The sequence below is a fragment of the Salvelinus fontinalis genome, chromosome 2 (genome assembly GCF_029448725.1).
Source record: "Salvelinus fontinalis isolate EN_2023a chromosome 2, ASM2944872v1, whole genome shotgun sequence".
Classification (NCBI taxonomy): Eukaryota; Metazoa; Chordata; class Actinopteri; order Salmoniformes; family Salmonidae; genus Salvelinus; species Salvelinus fontinalis.
In genome coordinates this window covers 84,506,239-84,525,623 of record NC_074666.1, presented here as the reverse complement: position 1 = coordinate 84,525,623, position 19,385 = coordinate 84,506,239, and the positions used below count along the sequence as shown (strand labels likewise).

Genomic DNA, 19,385 nt, shown 5'->3' with positions numbered 1-19,385 from the left:
CCTGGCTGGCCCTATGGGTGGATAGCTGGCTCCACTCTGTCTCCTCTCTGATTTCTCTCCTCTCCATCCATCAGCAGACCTGACCCTGACATCCCTCCTCCCTCCCCGCTGCAGCAGATCCCTTACTGGGCAGGCTGCAGCCCCCCATCACCTTGAGTCCTCCAGCCTCCTGCACAACCATGGCCTACATTTTGTCTCCTTCACAGGAACTGTGCAATGAAGTCGTATCAAAGCTAATATAATTCATCAAGACAGAATTATCTCACTTCAATGAAGGAGAGGCTGAACTAATTGTTGAAGATAAAAAGAGTTAACAGGTGATGTTGGTTAACTAGAGTCAATGAGACAGCCACAGTACCTCCCCTACCCGTTCCCTGTTCACAGACCGGGGCTGTAAATACTATGTTATTACAAGTTCCTCTCTGGCACTCCAAGTCAGCCATAGCCCATTAACATTTACCTGCACTGAGAAATAATAATATATCTATTTTTAATTATTTAAAAAACACAATCTTAGCTAAAATGCTGCCACCAAATATGACCTTAAAAATTGCTTTGATGAATGATCAGTTAATGGAAGTAGTAGAGGGAGGGAGAGAAATAGAGGGGAGAGAGAGAGAGAGAGAGAGAGAGAGAGAGAGGAATGTTTCCTGCCTGGATAGTGAATCTGGGGTGAGTTCTTCTCTCTGGAGAAGGCAGGAACAATGAGAGCGAAGGGCTGCTGGATCTCCAGGCCTCTCAGGGAGACAGAGACAGAAGGAGCCCAGGAGAGGAGCAGGTTGCTGGGGATTATTTATAGAGTTGAGTGGGCTTCACGGGCACGCTCTTCGCGGGCGTGGAATGTGTCAGAGAGAAAACGCATCATTCATCAAAAGCCCTCTGAGACATATTTTTATTTAGCCAAATACAGAGAAAGAGAAATATATATATTTTTTTTTTACAAAAACTTCTGGCTCATTGTGTAGTAATCTGCCTGGCCTTCTACAACTCCCTCCTCAACTCCTACTCAGGTGACTGAGCTCTACTGAACAGCAGCCAATTAGACCCCCCCTTCCCCTGACTGTGTGTGTGTGTACATGTTTGCTGCCTGGTGTGTGTTTATGAATGCATGTACACTACCATTCAAAAGTTTGAGGTCACTTAGAAATGTCCTTGTTTTTGAAAGGAAAGCACATCATTTTTGTACATTAAAATATCATCAAATTGATCAGAAATACAGTGTAGACATTGTTAATGATGTAGATGACTATTGTAGCTGGAAATGGCAGATTAAAAAAATATATATATATCTACATAGGCGTACAGAGGCCCATACTCAGCAAACATCACTCCTGTGTTCCAATGGCACGTTGTGTTAGCTAATCCAAGTTTATAATTTTATAAGCCTAATTGATCATTAGAAAACCCTTTTGCAATTATGTTAGCACAGCTGAAAACGGTTGTGCTAATTAAAGAAGCAATAAAACTAGAAGGCCGGCATCCCGGAGTCGCCTCTTCACTGTTGACGTTGAGACTCGTGTTTTGCGGGTACTATTTAATGAAGCTGCCAGTTGAGGACTTGTGAAGCGTCTATTTCTCAAACTAGACACTCTAATGTACTTCTTGTTCAGTTGTGCACCGGGGCCTCCCACTCCTCTTTCTATTCTGGTTAGAGCCAGTTTGCACTGGTCTGTGAAGGGAGTAGCACACAGTGTTATACGAGATCTTCAGTTCCTTGGCAATTTCTTGCATGGAATAGCCTTCATTTCTCAGAACAAGAAGAGACTGACGAGTTTCAGAAGAAAGTCTTTGTTGAGTATCTGGAGCATCAGCCAGAAACAGTCTAAAGAAGGCCAGAGTTATTGCTTCTTTATTCAGAACAACAGTTTTCAACTGTGCTAGCATAATTGCAAAATGGTTTTCTAATGATCAATTAGCGTTTTAAAATGATAAACATGGATTAGCTAACACAACGTGCCATTGGAACACAGGAGTGATGATTGCTGATAATGGGCCTCTGTCCGCCTATGTAGATATTCCATTAAAAATCTGCCGTTTCCAGCTACAAAAGTCATCCACATCCTTAACAATGTCTACACTGTATTTCGGATCAATTTGATGTTATTTTAAATGGACAAAAATTTTGCTTTTCTTTCAAAAAACAACAACATTTCTAAGTGACCTCAAACGTTTGAACGGTAGTGTATGTATGTATGAGGAGGTCTAGAATAGATTGCCGGACTGAATTGAGTGTGTGTCATATTGTAGTAATTGTATGCATAGATTCAGGACATCAATGATGACCTCGAAAAACAAGATGTTGGAGAAACTAGATTATGTGTGTGTGTGTGTGTGTGTGTGTGTGTGTGTGTGTGTGTGTGTGTGTGTGTGTGTGTGTGTGTGTGTGTGTGTGTGTGTGTGTGTGTGTGTGTGTGTGTGTGTGTGTGTGTGTGTGTGTGTGTGTGTGTGTGTGTGTGTGCACTGTCTGCGTGTGGACAGTGCAGGATTCCCCTCCTGCCTTCCTCCCCCTCCCGCTCCCCTTCCCCATGGTTCCAGATGGGGAGATAAAGGCGAGGAGAACGAAAAGGGGAGTGGAGTGGAGGTGCACTGCAGCAGCTGTACAACTCTCAGGCGACAATCAAACAGGAAGGGGCACCTCTCTTCCCCCTTCAGCTGCATTGCAGACTGCAGCCAAGGTTACCACAGTCGCCGTGGCGATGGGCTGAGGTATTCAGAGCACCGAAGAGAGGAGAGGACAACTAGCTTGAGGAAAACGTACCGGCCCCTCTCTCTGTCCCATAATGCATTTATTTATAGCCAGAGAACCTTCATATGCTGACTGCTGCAGCTCACAGTCTCACACTCCAACACCGGTTGAAGTTTCAGGGCTGGGTAGCGGGGGGAACCATTTGTATTTGATTGCATTGATATAATCCGTGTCCCCATGTCCTCTGTTCTCTTTCTGTCTCTCCCTCTCCCCCCTCTCTCCCATTCTCTCTGTGTGTCTTTGATTTGCTGGCAGTCTGTCATATCGCATGAAAGCCTTATCTCCAAGGAGGGACTAAATGCCGTGGAGATGTGTGACAAAGGACTGGCAGCATGATATTTCCTCTTAATCACACTACTTTCCATTCATCTGTTCCCTCTGTCTGTGATAAACCAAGCTGATGCTCACTCTCGCTCTCTCCGTAACATTTACCACACAGCTACAGGCTACATGTGTGTTGTTTCTGGAGGTACAGGGCTAGTCGAGTCGTAAACAGTTGCTGCTGTGTTTAAATTAGGTTCGAGGCGTTTAGGGAAAAGCAGTCTTGACGTTCCGTCATATGACCTAGGAGCTACAACATTCCATAAGTTTGTAAAATAAAAAAGGTGAGTAGCGGTAATGCTCCTGTAAATCTAGAATGACTACAATAAACACAGAGTTGAAAAAGAGGAGGCAGTATGGAAGTCCTGTCAACAGTAGGCTATCCTCACTCACGCTCACACACATTCCTGTACCTCTCTCTGTCTCTCTTGCTCTCTCTTTCTCTCGCTCTCTTTCTCTTGCTCTCTTTCTCTCTCTCGCTTTCTTTTTCTCTCTCTCTCTCTCTTTCTCTCTCTCGTTCTCTCTCTGCAGCATCAATCTAATGTCTTTATTGCGGCTCAGTGACGAGCTAGCGGCAGATATCGGTAAGGGGTTTGGAGAGACCCATGGGTCAACGCACCAGTGTCAACAATTACACCTCCTTCATCAGAAGTCATCCGTATGGAACTGGGCAAACAAACATTCATGTAAAACCTAATCAAACGTCACACTGTAGGCAAATGTGACAATGACAAACATGACTGGAATATGACTGGAAGGCTTTCATGTTACTATTCCATTTTTTTAATGGAACTGAACATGTTGAATTTGAAATATCTCCATTGATCCACTGGTCCACCAATCACCAATAAAGTGTAACGACACACACAGGAGCAGTGGTGTTGCTGGGTAGGTTGTTGTGATCAGCGAAGGAGGGATATTCAGAGGTGATGGGACATGGTGGATCTGAGATGGCAGATACCAAAGATGAGCAGATTCAGTGAGCTTCAGAAAATGCTCACACCAAGGCAGATCATACAGTGGTATAGTGCAAGAGGTCATACACATAACTCCTAACCCTAAACCTAACATCGAACTCTAATCCTACCCTAACCCTAAACCTAACCACTATGCCTAAAATTGCCTTTTTCCTTGTGGGGACTGGCAAAATGTCCCCACTTGTTCAACTTTTCCTTGTTTACTATCCTTGTGAGGACTTCTTGTCCCCACAAGGATAGTAAAACCAAACCACACACACACAGTGGGAAAAATCTTTAAAGAGGAAATGTACCTTCTAAGCATTAAGAATGTGATTCAACAGAGAGAGACAATATGACAATGTGAGACATTGCGGCGCAGGCGACAGGAACACTTATCTGACCTAATCCACAGAGATACAATGTTTCTTAGAACATCTAGGAGGTGTGATTTAAAACATTATGGTTCAAAGAACATTCTCTAACCTCCGAGAGATGAGACAGGAAGCGACCCCCCCCATGTCAACCCCTATGTCTTACCACCCTCCAACCCCCCTCCATTTTACACCCCGTCTTACCACCCTCCAACCCCCCTCCATCTTACACCCCTCTCCCACCTTCATCTTCCCTCCTCCCTAAGCATCACCCTCAGTGGGCGTACGCCCCCCCCCCCCCCCCCCCCCCCCTTCAGTTCCTCTACCTGTCACAGGGCTGAAATAGTAATGTACAGGACTAGATAATTGTCCCCATCGGAGATGCATGGGGCTGGATGGAGAGAAGAGAGGTAGAGGAGAGGCAATCAGCAGGGAAATGAGATGAAGTACAGGAGAGGAGAGCTGCTCCCTCCCTCCCCATATTCAGAAAGGTGGGATATGATGAACGACCCTCCAGCCTCCACCAACGGCCTTACTGTCAGCAGGCTACATGTATCGAAGGGTTTCATGACGGACAGTAAAAATAAACACAGCTTTTACATGTTGTGTTGTAACTGATTTATTTAGAATGTCCTATAAGTCTCTCTCCCCTGCTATTACTTTTGGTACACGGGCGTTCAATACCATTGACCAGCTAGCCTCTCTGTGGCCCTGTAATGAATGGATAGTTTGGTGCAGTTAGGCTTGTTGAAAGTTCTCCAGAGAGTTTCCAGTCATTATTAGAGAAGCAATGGAAAGAGCGTTAACACATACTGTATTGGTTTTAGGTTTCAGGGCACATCCATAGTAGAGCACACACACACACACACACACACACACACACACACACACACACACACACACACACACACACACACACACACACACACACACACACACACACACACACACACAATACCTTCAGACAGAAAGAAAAATACGCTCAGAGCATACCAGAGTAGCATATGCTCATTTAATATACTGAAGGCAAGCATGCATGCCCGCGCACACACACACACACATTATTGAACTTCTTACTGAGTGGGATTTAGCTACTAGCTACACTAGTGTTCAAAAGTTTGGGGTCACTTAGAAATGTCTTTGTTTTTGAAAGAAAAGCACATTTTCTGTACATTAAAATAACATCAAATTGACCAGAAATGCAGTGTAGACATTGTTAATGTTGTAAATGACTATTGTAGCTGGAAACGGCAGATTCTTTCAATGGAGTATCTACAAAGGCTTACAGAGGCCCATCATCAGCAACCATCACTCCTGTGTTCCAATCCAATTTTATAATTTTAAAAGGGTAATTGATTATTAGAAAACCCTTTTTCAATTATGTTAGCACAGCTGAAAACTGTTGTTCTGATTAAAGAAGCAATACAACTGGAAGGCCTTCAGACTAGTTGAGTATCTGGAGCATCAGCATTTGTGGTTTCGATTACAGGTTCAAAATGGCCAGAAACAAAGAACTTTCTTCTGAAACTCGTCCGTCTATTCTTGTTCTGAGAAATGAAGGCTATTCCATGCGAGTGTGTACTACTCCTTTCACAGAACAGCGCAAACTGGCTCTAACCAGAATAGAAAGAGGAGTGAGGCCCCGGTGCACAACTGAGCAAGAGGACAAGTACATTAGTGTCTAGTTTGAGAAACAGACACCTCACAAGTCCTCAACTGGCAGCTTCATTAAATAGTACCCGCAAAACACCAGTCTCAACGTCCACAGTGAAGAGGCGCCTCTGGGATGCTGGCCTTCTAGGCAGAGTTGCAAAGAAAAAGCCATATCTCAGACTTGCTAATAAAATGAAAAGATTAAGATGGGCAAAATGACACAGACACTGTACATTTACATTACATTTAAGTCATTTAGCAGACGCTCTTATCCAGAGCGACTTACAAATTGGTGCATTCACCTAATGACATCCAGTGGAACAGCCACTTTACAATAGTGCATCTAAATCTTTTAAGGGGGGGGGGGGGCAGAAGGATTGCTTTATCCTATCCTAGGTATTCCTTGAAGAGGTGGGGTTTCAGGTGTCTCCGGAAGGTGGTGATTGACTCCGCTGTCCTGGCGTCGTGAGGGAGTTTGTTCCACCATTGGGGTGCCAGAGCAGCGAACAGTTTTGACTGGGCTGAGCGGGAACTGTACTTCCTCAGTGGTAGGGAGGCGAGCAGGCCAGAGGTGGATGAACGCAGTGCCCTTGTTTGGGTGTAGGGCCTGATCAGAGCCTGAAGGTACTGAGGTGCCGTTCCCCTCACAGCTCCGTAGGCAAGCACCATGGTCTTGTAGCGGATGCGAGCTTCAACTGGAAGCCAGTGGAGAGAGCGGAGGAGCGGGGTGACGTGAGAGAACTTGGGAAGGTTGAACACCAGACGGGCTGCGGCGTTCTGGATGAGTTGTAGGGGTTTGATGGCACAGGCAGGGAGCCCAGCCAACAGCGAGTTGCAGTAATCCAGACGGGAGATGACAAGTGCCTGGATTAGGACCTGCGCCGCTTCCTGTGTGAGGCAGGGTCGTACTCTGCGGATGTTGTAGAGCATGAACCTACAGGAACGGGCCACCGCCTTGATGTTAGTTGAGAACGACAGGGTGTTGTCCAGGATCACGCCAAGGTTCTTAGCGCTCTGGGAGGAGGACACAATGGAGTTGTCAACCGTGATGGCGAGATCATGGAACGGGCAGTCCTTCCCCGGGAGGAAGAGCAGCTCCGTCTTGCCGAGGTTCAGCTTGAGGTGGTGATCCGTCATCCACACTGATATGTCTGCCAGACATGCAGAGATGCGATTCGCCACCTGGTCATCAGAAGGGGGAAAGGAGAAGATTAGTTGTGTGTCGTCTGCATAGCAATGATAGGAGAGACCATGTGAGGTTATGACAGAGCCAAGTGACTTGGTGTATAGCGAGAATAGGAGAGGGCCTAGAACAGAGCCCTGGGGGACACCAGTGGTGAGAGCGCGTGGTGAGGAGACAGATTCTCGCCACGCCACCTGGTAGGAGCGACCTGTCAGGTAGGACGCAATCCAAGCGTGGGCCGCGCCGGAGATGCCCAACTCGGAGAGGGTGGAGAGGAGGATCTGATGGTTCACAGTATCGAAGGCAGCCGATAGGTCTAGAAGGATGAGAGCAGAGGAAAGAGAGTTAGCTTTAGCAGTGCGGAGCGCCTCCGTGATACAGAGAAGAGCAGTCTCAGTTGAGTGACTAGTCTTGAAACCTGACTGATTTGGATCAAGAAGGTCATTCTGAGAGAGATAGCAGGAGAGCTGGCCAAGGACGGCACGTTCAAGAGTTTTGGAGAGAAAAGAAAGAAGGGATACTGGTCTGTAGTTACTGTACAGAGGAAGATTGGGAAAAAGTGTTATGGACAGACAAATCTAAGTTTGAGGTGTTCGGATCACCAAGAAGAATTCTCGTTCTCACATTTGTGAGATTCAGAAAAAATTAAAGATGCTGGAGGAGTGCTGGACGCCATCTGTCAAGCATGGTGGAGGCAATGTGATGGTCTGGGGTAGAGGTCGACCGATTAATCGGCATGGCCGATTAAATAGGGTCGATTTCAAGTTTTTATAACAATCGGTAATCAGCATTTTTGGATGCCGATTATGGCCGATTACATTGCATTGCACGAGGAAACTGCGTGGCAGGCTGAGCACCTGTTATGCAACTGCAGCAAGGAGCCAAGGTAAGTTGCTAGCTAGCATTAAACTTATCTTATAAAAAACAATCAATCTTCACATAATCACTAGTTAACTACACATAGTTGATGATATTACTAGGTTAACTAGCTTGTCCTGCGTTGCATATAATCAATGTGGTGCCTGTTAATTTATCATAGAATCACAGCCTACTTCACCAAACGGGTGATGATTTAGCAAAAGTGCATTCACGAAAAAAGCACAATCGTTGCACGAATGTACCTAACCATAAACATCTTTTGCCTTTCTTAAAATCAATACACAGAAGTATATTTTTTTAAACTTGCATATTTAGTTAAAAGAAATTCATGTTAGCAGGCAATATTAACTAGGGAAATTGTGTCACTTCTCTTGTGTCATTGCACGCAGAGTCAGGGTATATGCAACAGTTTGGGCCGCCTGGCTCGTTGCGAACTAATTTGGCAGAATTTTACATAATTATGACATAACATTGAAGGTTGTGCAATGTAACAGCAATATTTAGTCTTAGGGTTGCCAGCCGTTTGATAAAATACGAAATGGTTCCGTATTTCACTGAAAGAATAAACGTTTTGTTTTCGAAATGATAGTTTCCGGATTTTACCATATTAATGACCAGTGGTTCGTATTTCTGTGTTTATTATATTATAATTAAGTCTATGATTTGATGGAGCAGTCTAACTGAGCGTTGGTAGGCAGCAGCAGGCTCGTAAGCATTCATTCAAACTTTACTGCGTTTGCCAGCAGCTCTTAGCAATGCTTGATCACAGCGCTGTTTATGACTTCAAGCCTATCAGCTCCTGAGATTAGGCTGGCAATACTAAAGTGCCTATTAGAACATCCAATAGTCAAAGGTATATGAAATACAAATGGTATAGAGAGAAATAGTCAACACGTCATAATTCCTATAATAACTGCAACCTAATATTTCTTTACTGGGAATATTGAAGAACTGGGAATATTGAAGAACTGGGAATATTGAACCACCAGCTTTCGTATGTTCTGAGCAAGGAACTTTAACATGAGCTTTTTTACATGGCACATATTGCACTTTTACTTTCTTCTCCAACGCTGTGTTTTTGCATTATTTAAACCAAATTGAGCATGTTTCATTATTTATTTGAGACTAAATAGATTTTATTTCTGTATTATATTAAGTTAAAATAAGTGTTCATTGTTCATTCAGTATTGTTGTAATTGTCATTATTACAAATATATATATATATATATATATATATATATATATATATATATATATATATATATATATATATATATATAAAAATCGTCCGATTAATCGGTATCGGCTTTTTTTTGGTCTTCCAATAATCGGTATTGTATCGGCGTTGAAAAATCGTAATCGGTCGACCTCTAGTCTGGGGGTGCTTTGGTGGTGGTAAAGTGGGAGACTTGTACAGGTTAAAATGGATCTTGAAGAAAGAAAGCTATCACTCCATTTTGCAACGCCATGCCATACTCTGTGGACGGCGCTTAATTGGAGCCAGTTTCCTCCTACAACAGAACAATGACCCAAAGCATAGCTCCAAACTATGCAAGAACTATTTAGGGAAGAAGCAACCCTATTGAGCTGTTGTGGGAGCAGCTTGACCGTATGGTACGTAAGAAGTGCCCATCAAGCCAATCCAACTTGTGGGAGGTGCTTCAGGAAGCATGGGGTGAAATCTCTTCAGATTACCTCAACAAATTGACAACTAGAATGCCAAAGGTCTGCAAGGCTGTAATTGCTGCAAATTGAGGATTCTTTGACGAAAGCAAAGTTTGAACGGCACAATTATTATTTCAATTAAAAATCATTATTTATAACCTTGTCAACGTCTTGACTATATTTCCTATTCATTTTGCAACTCATTTCATGTATGTTTTCATGAAAAACAAGGACATTTCTAAGTGGCCCCGAACTTTTGAGCGGTAGTGTATGTCTGTTAAAACTGGAACAATGCTGCTGAGTTGTGGGTTTGGATGACTTCACCGAGTGTGATTTCCTCAGACTGGCTCGCTGAGATTCTGTTAATAAGACAAGATTTTCTCATGAACAACTTCTGCGTGGGTGAGATTCAAACTCACCATGTGAGACTCTAAACTGCCATCATGTGAGAGATTAGCGTAACAAATACCAGAATGTTGACACTGGCTGTGTGAATCTCTCTCTTCCTCTCTCTCTCTCTCTCTCTCTCTCTTCTCGCCCCTCTCTTTCCACATCTTTCCTGCTCTCTGTTGCGTTTTACCCTTGTAAAAGGTGAGTGATGTGTGCTTAGCACCGGCTGTAGCTGGATTCAGGTATCACCCAGTGTGTGATGGTGATGAGGGAAAGGAGAGGTTGGGTAATGCCTGCATGGTGTGGTAATACCAGATCAGTGGAGTCTAACCCCTGATGACCTGTCACGGTGCTTGGACATGCTGCAGGGCTCACCTCACCGGCCACGCTGGCCTGTCAAATCCACCAGGCTTATGGCTGTCTGGCTCCTCTGCCTGTATGTACTGTATGCATGCAGGACTGTGTAGAGTAGCCAGAGCCGTGACTGCTTGTCCCATTGTGTGTGTCTGTGTGTAGGCTTTCATGCTCTGATCCCTTCCTCTGCTCATCTCCCCCATGAGTCACTGTGTGTTTGGAGAGATAGAGAAAGATGACGTCATCCGCTCTCCTCTGTTCCGCTTTTCTTCCCTTTCCCCCACGGCCCTGGGGTGTGTGTTATTCGTGGCTCCAGCTAGAGTTCCATGGAGTTCTTCATGACATTCGACTTGTTGCAGAGGATGTAGTACAAGGACTTTAGCAGAGTCGTTTGCTCTAGTACTAAGCAACCCAGACAGGCCTGCCGCTGCAGTGGCGTAGTGAATGGAGCAGTATGTCAAAGTCCCACAGGAAGAGTGAACCCTCCCTAAGGGGACGCAGTCATCACTGTCCCATTCAACGCTGTGGATTCAGCACAGCAAAACACACTGTTGGCTTTCACACTCTACAGGCCTGTGCATTGGCATGTGGCAGCAGCCGGATCTATCCTGTGTAGAGATGTGTGTTATTTGAGTGTCTGAGCTGTTTGTTTGTGTATGTAAGAGCAGTGTGCAGCTCCACTGCCTCTTTCTCTGAGCAGCCCTGTGTAGCCATGTTGTAGTGGGAGAGGTCAGGCAGACAGGGCACCTCCGAGGACCTCCACAGACTCCCATCTGGCCCTGGGGAGGGGCAGGCAGGCCTGATAGGGCTGGGGGAGGGAATGATAGACAGAGGGTAGGAACACATGAGAAAGGAAAGGGCGATTTGGAGAGGAGCTAATGAATTCTGATCATGGTGATGTATAAATAAGTATATATACCTTGCAGCAACCTCCCAAGTCTTCCCTATGGGAGGTGGGAGGTAGGCACCATCATAAGGTTCATAATATGCAGTCAATGGGATATTTAAGCAATAAGGCCCGAGGTGGTGTGGTATATGGCCAATATACTACGGCTAAGGCCTGTTCTTCGGCAAGACGCAATGCGGAGTGCCTGGATACAGCCCTTAGCCGTGGTATATTGGCCATATACGACAAACCCCCAAGGCGCCTTATTGCTATTCTAAACTGACTTGACTTTCAGCCAATCAAGTAGACATTTTATGTCAAACAGGAAATATCTTCATCCAGATCTAGCAAACTAGTCTTGTGTACCCACTACAGAGGACCTCACAAGGTTTGTCACACTGATTGTCTTTAAAGTTAAGTGAGGAGCATTCTCCACGTCGAATCTGTTTAAGGGGTAGCGGTAGTCAGACGAGCGTGTGACAGACAGACAGACAGGGCTGATGTGAGGAGAGTGGGTGTGACGCTGCCCTTCACAGGACGATGGGGCCTGTCTCACAGCCTGCCTGTCCCCATCAGCGTCACCCCTCCATCAGGCCCAGTCATGAACCCCCCCATCTCCACCCACCCCGACCCCGCTGGGGGCGCTCAGACGCCTTCACACTTGGTTACCAAAATACCCCCGTCACCCCAGCGACAGCAGCAACAGGTGAGGGAGGCGAGATTGGGCCAAGCTGGCCTTCAGCTGAGCTGACCACCAGAACGGGGATGGGACTAACTGACGTCTCTGCCAGGAAACCGCCTGTAGGAAGGGGTGAGAACATGAAGTGAAGGGGTGAAGGGGGAGGGGTAAATGGAGAGAGGGGATGTGGAGAATGGAAAGGGTGAGAGAGAGAGAGACAGAGAGAGGGAAATGGACCGAGAGAGACAGAGAGGGGAGAGAGAGATGCATGGATGGGTTTATTTGTATGTGCATTGTGCATGGGTCTAGGAAACAGGAATTGGAGGTTTAACGGAAGTGGCCGAGAATAACATGTGAAAGGGTCGTCCTGACTGACTAATTACTGTATTTGATTTTGTGTCGATTTTTTTGTTATCGTGACCTTCTTGTCTCCTGCAGTCCTTTTAGGACTGTGGTTTAATTGAACAATCGAACAACAAAGCCCAAAGTTCTCCAACCATCTCTGGCAGTCAATGCAGCTGATGTAGGTCAAATCAAGATGAAAACTCAACAAAACAGTATCTGTGTGACAATTAAAATGTTGTAGTCCACACACACCCGTGCCCAGGCATGTATACACACAGATCCCACACACACTCACCTTCTGTGTGCCTGCTTTAATGTGATGGAGGGAGATCAGAGAGCAACAGCTTGTCCTGCTGAGCCCTCAAGCTAATAATAACTTCACGGAGGGTCGGCTAATGAAACACAAGATTACCCACACCCTTTGACCTTTAGTGCTCTCAGCACTTCCCAAAAGGAGGCAGACCTGGAAACAATCCCCAATGTTCAACACTTCGCCTCCTCCTCCTTCTATCTGCTTTCTGTCTGAGAGAGATTCCCTCACGCACACACACATCCTCAGTGCACCACGCAGCTCAGTCTGGTGGACTCTTGAAACAAAAGAAAACGACAAGGTATCATTTCTCCTTTTGGCACGGGACTAAAATAGAATCTCTGAGTCGCCGTCTGTAGTTTTCTTGTCCCGTGCAGAAGCCAAATGGGGAGGGACTTGGAAGCCATGGTGAGGTTAAAGAGTCCAGGATGAGGGTGAAACGTGATCTCGTAATTATTGCCCCCAGGCGTCATCGATGTGGGCGCTAGGGGGAAGGAGGGGAGTGTATTGGAGGAAAGGGAGCAGGGGGAGGAGATGGGGAGCCCATGCAGGGTGGGTGGTGGTGTGGTGGTCCATGATGTTGTGAACTGCGTCCCAAAGGCACTCTATTCCATATATAGTGCACTGGGCCCTTATCAAAAGTAGAGCACTATTTAGGGAATAGGGTGTCATTTCGGACGCAATCTTACTCCCTCTGTGAAGTGGTTCACACAGCCCCTTCACCTCTATATCACCTGTTAGGCTGGGGTCAAGTAGCCTAGCGTTGGGGCAGCATTGGCCAGTAACCGAAAGCTTGCTGGTTGGAATCCCTGAGCTGACTAGGTGAAAAATCTGTTAACGTGCCATTGAGCAAGGCACGTTAACCCTCATTTCTCCAGGGTCACAGACTGTAATGGCTGACCCCTGGCCGTGACCCCACTCTCCAACGGTGTGTCAGGGAGGGTGGGATATGCAAAAAATACATTTCCAATTACACACGTGTGAAATAGGACAAATGAGTATTATTGTACCACTGGTATCTGTTGAGTGAAGTAGCGCTTCTCTTCCCTCCAGCTGAACCAACAGACCGTCTTGGAGGTGGTTCATGTTTTACTATGCCACTATGATTCCTGCCACTGTTTCGGACAACAACTGTATGCAAATGCCAATCATTTGTTGGAAAGGGGGGTGAAAAACCAAACACCTGCATTTATCCTTCCTTAGATTGTTTATGGCTCCCATGGCACTGGGGCGACCTGGTAAGGCCTGTTTTCCCTGGTGACCGGAGGCAGTCTTCTTTTACACCTGCTGTGCTTACCCTTTGATCTGTGTGGTCTGTGTACAGGTCCACAACACTCCATCTGTTACTGAGACGCTTTAACATGCTGTGCTGAGAATCCATAATGGACTAGGCATTTCATTATTTTCAACCAGGGATAATACCTTCTGACTTCAAACGGTTGAAATTCAATGATGTATAGGGTGTCTGACCAGAGTATCTGAAAACGTGCTTTGGTGAAATGTCACTTCCTTATGTTCTAAAATGCATTTTACCAAGACAGATATGTTCTGAGTCATTCAGTGGGGTCTTTCCCTGACATATCACTAACATTATGTCCAAGAAGTCGGATTTTGTAACCTAATACAACCGATAATAAGAACTGAGCTCTGTTGACAAAGTGGTGCCGCTTTGAGGATTTGACATGTTGTGGTGGTCATATGAAAAGTTGTTTCCGTGGGTCTCAAAAAGCAAAAGGAACATGGCACAAGCTGAATTAAATGTAAAAGGCTTTGTAAATAAAAAGCTTGCGTTACACTCAGTACTCCGTTGACATTTCACAGAGATATGCTTGTTATTCCGGAGAAATCGTGATGTTGCATCAGGCATCGTCTGCTACTGCCTGCCAGGTGTAAGATGGATGGCTTTGCTCTGGGGGGGATTTATCAGGCCTGTACAAGTATCTGCTGAGGTGGGGGGGGGGGGGCATACATACACACTCCTGGATGACCCTGTGACCTTCTTCCCTCCAAAAACACAAAGTCTCAGAGTTTAGACTTATTCAAATAGAGAGGATTCACAAAAAGTTCAGATTCACAGACAGTAGAGCTAGACTGAGTATCTTTCCGCCAGTTAGTGTCATGAAAGATTTCGGAGCTCAGTTAAGTCGATGGCAAGTGACAAGCCGATAGCTCATTATGTCTGATTTGCCTTCATGAAAACCTCTTACAAGTCGATTCTCACTTTATCTTTCAGCAAGGAAATGTACAGATTCATACACATTTGGAATAGTGTCACAGATGTCATTATTCCCTGTGTGTGTGTGTGTGTGTGTGTGGTGTGGGGTGTGTGTGTGTGTGATCTCACTCCATCTTAGTACACAGGTCCAATAGGGATATTGGACAATATCTACTATACTGTACAGTGGTAGGTCTGAATGCCAGTTACAATGAAAGTTTCCCCATTTCTTGGCAGGAGGTATGGAACCTCTTTGCCTGTCTCTGTCTTTCTATTTCTCTCTGTTTATCGCTCTCTCATTATCTCTGTCTCCCCAGTCTTATAATCTGTAAGGATCCAGAGCTGCCCAGGAGTTACTGAGGGAGATAAGACTAATTAGAAGTGCACTGGGCTCTGCAAATATTGCAGACATGCTTTGCTAGTGCCTGTTGTCTGCCTCTAAAAAAGAAATGAATATACAAAGTTAATTCATTCCCCCTCCTGATAAGTTTTAATGTCACGTACACAAGTAGTGAAATGCCTTTCTTGCAAGCTCTTATTCTAACAATGCAGTAATCAATATCCGTAGTACTATAAAATAAAGTAAAGTAGAACATAACCACACGAGAAATAAAAATAAGAAGAAGAAGAACATGAGAAAGTAAGTAAGTATTGTTCAATTCCAAAACGATATTTGTGTGTGTGTGCGTGTGCATGTGCGTGCGTGTTGGAGTGTCAATGTGAGTGTGTGTGAGTGAATGTGTCCTGTGAGTGTGCAAAAAGAACAATAACAACATCTCATTTGTAGCTCTATTGTAGTTTGAAAATGTGTTTTGAAGGCCCTTCGGAGTGTTCGGGGAATGAAACTATTGAAACATTAGCCAAAACAAAATAGCCCTATCATTAAACTGAGTGCTGCACTTCTAAACGGAAACAGTCCTCGTACGCCATGCATTATATTACCATTTGTCTTGAGGAGAGACCGTGGGAGCCTTCACCACGCAGTTACACAATGTAAACTGGGAGCTGAAGAATCAGACACGGAAATCTACATTTTGAACATGCATCTGATTATCATCCCAAAGGGCAATGTCTTTGTGTTGCACAATGCACAATGTTATGAATCTGTTAAAAATAGCATTGATTTTGTTATTTCTTCCGGCGGTCAGATGTCAGAGCAGGCACGGCATGGGGCATCCATGGCACTGTGCTGGCACTAATGACCAAGCCTCCGCGGGCTTGGCTTGGTGAGGGGTGAGCAGGGGAAGGATGGGGGGCGGCTGCGTGAAAACACAAATGCCCACCATGTCCTCCATAACTGGTCTTCTGATGACAGGTTATTAATGTCTGCCGTCAGGACCAGTGTGGTTTAGCACAGCCCAGAGGGAGGTGAATCAGATCCATCTTTACCTGCCAGCAGCACAGGGACAGTCTGTGTTGAAAAGTTGTGTCCACAGTGTACACATCCATCCACGTAGGTGTAAACTCTCCTTGCGATGAAAGGACTGCTCTGCTCTGTCTCCTAGTTTTTGACTCTCCTGGCTTATGCAATCAAAGTTATTTATCAGTCTCATCAATCTGTGTTATGTGGATGTGTTTGGAAAGAGAAAAGTCAATGTGTTGCTGACGCTCTCTCTCCATCTCTCTCTCTCTCGTTCACTCCAGGATGGCTCCAAGCAGAGGCAGGTGAGGCAGAAGAAGACTGTCTCCTTCAGCTCCATGCCCAACGACCGTAAGATCAACAGCACAGCCGCCTGCATGGCCTTCATGATGGAGGGCTGCGAGATGAAGAAGGTGCGCTCCAACTCGCGCATGTACAACCGCTACTTCCTACTGGACCCGGACATGCACTGGCTCCGCTGGGAGCCCTCCAAGAAGGACTCAGAGAAAGCCAAGTTGGAGATCAAGAGTATCAAGGAGGTCCGTCTGGGTAAGAAGACCCCTGTGCTGCGCAGCAATGGCCTGTCTGACCAGTTCCCAGACGAGTGTGCCTTCTCCATCATCTACGGGGACAACTATGAGTCTCTGGACCTGGTGGCCAGCACGGCTGATGTAGTCAGCACCTGGGTGATGGGCCTCCGCTACTTGGTCTCCTACGGGAGGCACACAGTAGATGTGGTTGAGCCTAGCCAGCCCAGCCTGAGGACCTCCTGGATCGGATCGGTGTTTGAGCTGGCTGACATGGAGAGGAATGGCCACATCGACCTGTTCAGGGCCACCCAGATCATCAAGGGGCTCAACCCGGGCATGAAGGAGTCCCGGATAGAGCTGAAGTTCAAGGAGCTCCAGAAAGCCAAAGACCAGTATGGGGAGGACATTGACATGGAAACCTTTGTGGAGGCCTACTGCGAGCTGTGCACGAGGCCAGAGATCTTCTTCCTGCTTGTGCAGTTCTCCAGCAACAAGGAGTACCTGGACAGCAAGGACCTGATGCTGTTTGTGGAGGTGGAGCAGGGCATGGAGGGCGTGACGGAGGACATGTGCCGGGGCATCGTCCAGAAGTATGAGCCTTCCGCCGAGGGCCGGGAGAAGGCCAGCCTCTCCATTGATGGCTTCACACACTACCTCCTCTCCTCAGAGTGTCACATTTTCGACCCCCAGCACAAGCGGGTGTGCCAGGACATGAGCCAGCCGCTCTCCCACTACTACATCAACTCTTCGCACAACGCCTCCCTCCTAGAGGACCACTTCTGGGGCTCCTCCGACATCAGCAGCTACATCCGGGCCCTGAAGATGGGCTGCCGCAGCCTGGAGGTCATTGTGTGGGACGGCCCAGACAACGAACCTGTGGTCTACGTGGGGAACTCGGTAGCATCTCAGCTAGCCCTCTGCAAGGTCTTGGATATTATAAACCAGTATGCATTTGAGAGCTCTGAGTACCCCCTCATCCTCTGCCTGGTGACACACTGCTGCATCCCCCAGCAGAGGGTCATGGCCCAGCACATGAAGAAGATCCTTGGAGACAAGCTGTACCTGGATGCCCCCAGCTCAGAGGACCACTACCTACCCTCCCCAGAGGAACTCAAGGGTAAGATCCTGCTGAAGGGCAAGCGGCTGCCCCCAAACTACCCCGAGTCAGAGGGGGAGGTGACTGATGAGGAGGAGGGTCTGGAGATGTCCAGGAGGGTGGGGGCAGATGATAAAGACCATCTCAATGGCCTTGGCTGCAAACGGCTGAGGCTGTGTAAGGAACTGTCGGACCTGGTCTCCCTCTGTAAGTCAGTGCAGTTCAGGGACTTTGACATTTCCAAGAGGGATCAGAAATACTGGGAGATGTGCTCTTTCAATGAGGTCGACGCCAACAGGTTCGCCAACGAGTTCCCCGAGGACTTTGTGTGCTACAACAAGCGCTTCCTCTCCAGGGTGTACCCCACTCCGATGCGGATCGACGCCAGTAACATGAACCCCCAGGACTTCTGGAAGTGTGGTTGCCAGATTGTAGCCATGAACTACCAGACCCCGGGCCTGATGATGGACCTCAACCTGGGATGGTTCAGGCAGAACGGGAACTGTGGCTACGTGTTGCGGCCGGCCATCATGAGGGAGGAGGTGTCATACTTCAGCGCCAATGCCAGGGAATCCCTGCCAGGGGTGTCCGCCCAGCTTCTCCACATCAAGGTGATCAGCGGGCAGAATCTGCCCAAGCCCAGGGGCTCCGCTGCAAAGGGAGACGTGGTGGAACCCTACATCTATGCAGAGATCCACGGCATCCCGGCCGACTGTGCCGAGCAGAGGACCAAGACGGTCTCTCAAAACGGAGACAACCCCGTCTTCGACGAGAGCTTTGAGTTCCAGATCAACCTGCCGGAGCTGGCGGCACTACGCTTTGTAGTGCTGGACGACGACTACATCGGAGACGAGTTCATCGGCCAGTACACAATCCCCTTTGAATGTCTGCAGCCGGGCTACAGGCACATCCCCTTGCAATCGCTGACGGGGGAGTTCCTACCCAATTGCACCCTGTTCGTACATGTGGCCATCACCAACAGAAGGGGAGGTGGCAAGGCCCACAAGAGAGGCCTGTCGGTGAGGAAGGGCAAGAAGGCTCGTGAGTACACCTCCAGCAAGACCACCGGTATCAAGGTGGTAGACGAGCTCTTCAGAGCATCCACCCAGCCTCTGAGGGAAGCCACAGACCTCCGGGAGAACGTCCAGGTAAAGTACTTAACATTCATTATATGTACAAACTTTTAGAAATTCTTTGAAGGAGCATTAAAGGCAGGCACTTTCCCTTGCATACATTACATCTGGAAATGACATCAAGTTGGGTGATGTGGAGATACTAAGCAGTCCTGATTGCCTCTCAGGCTGCATTTCCATAATGGAACACGATAAAACTGTTCAATCATTCCACGAGAGATAGAAGAAGACACCAATTAGGAGTGAGGGAGCCTGGGAAGAAGTAGTATAGCACAATTAGTAGCTAGACAGGTGCGCCCTTAGCACCTCA

At 46.8% G+C, this 19,385-nt stretch overlaps 1 protein-coding gene across 1 annotated transcript in view; it reads left to right on the top strand.

Moving 5' to 3' along the window:
• LOC129829656 (inactive phospholipase C-like protein 2) overlaps positions 1-19,385 on the top strand; it is a 93,154-nt gene that overhangs the window by 33,008 nt on the left and 40,761 nt on the right. The window contains exon 2 of the mRNA XM_055891498.1: positions 16,601-19,090. Within this exon, the coding sequence (XP_055747473.1) occupies positions 16,601-19,090 (2,490 nt within the window). The remainder of the gene's footprint in view (positions 1-16,600; positions 19,091-19,385) is intronic.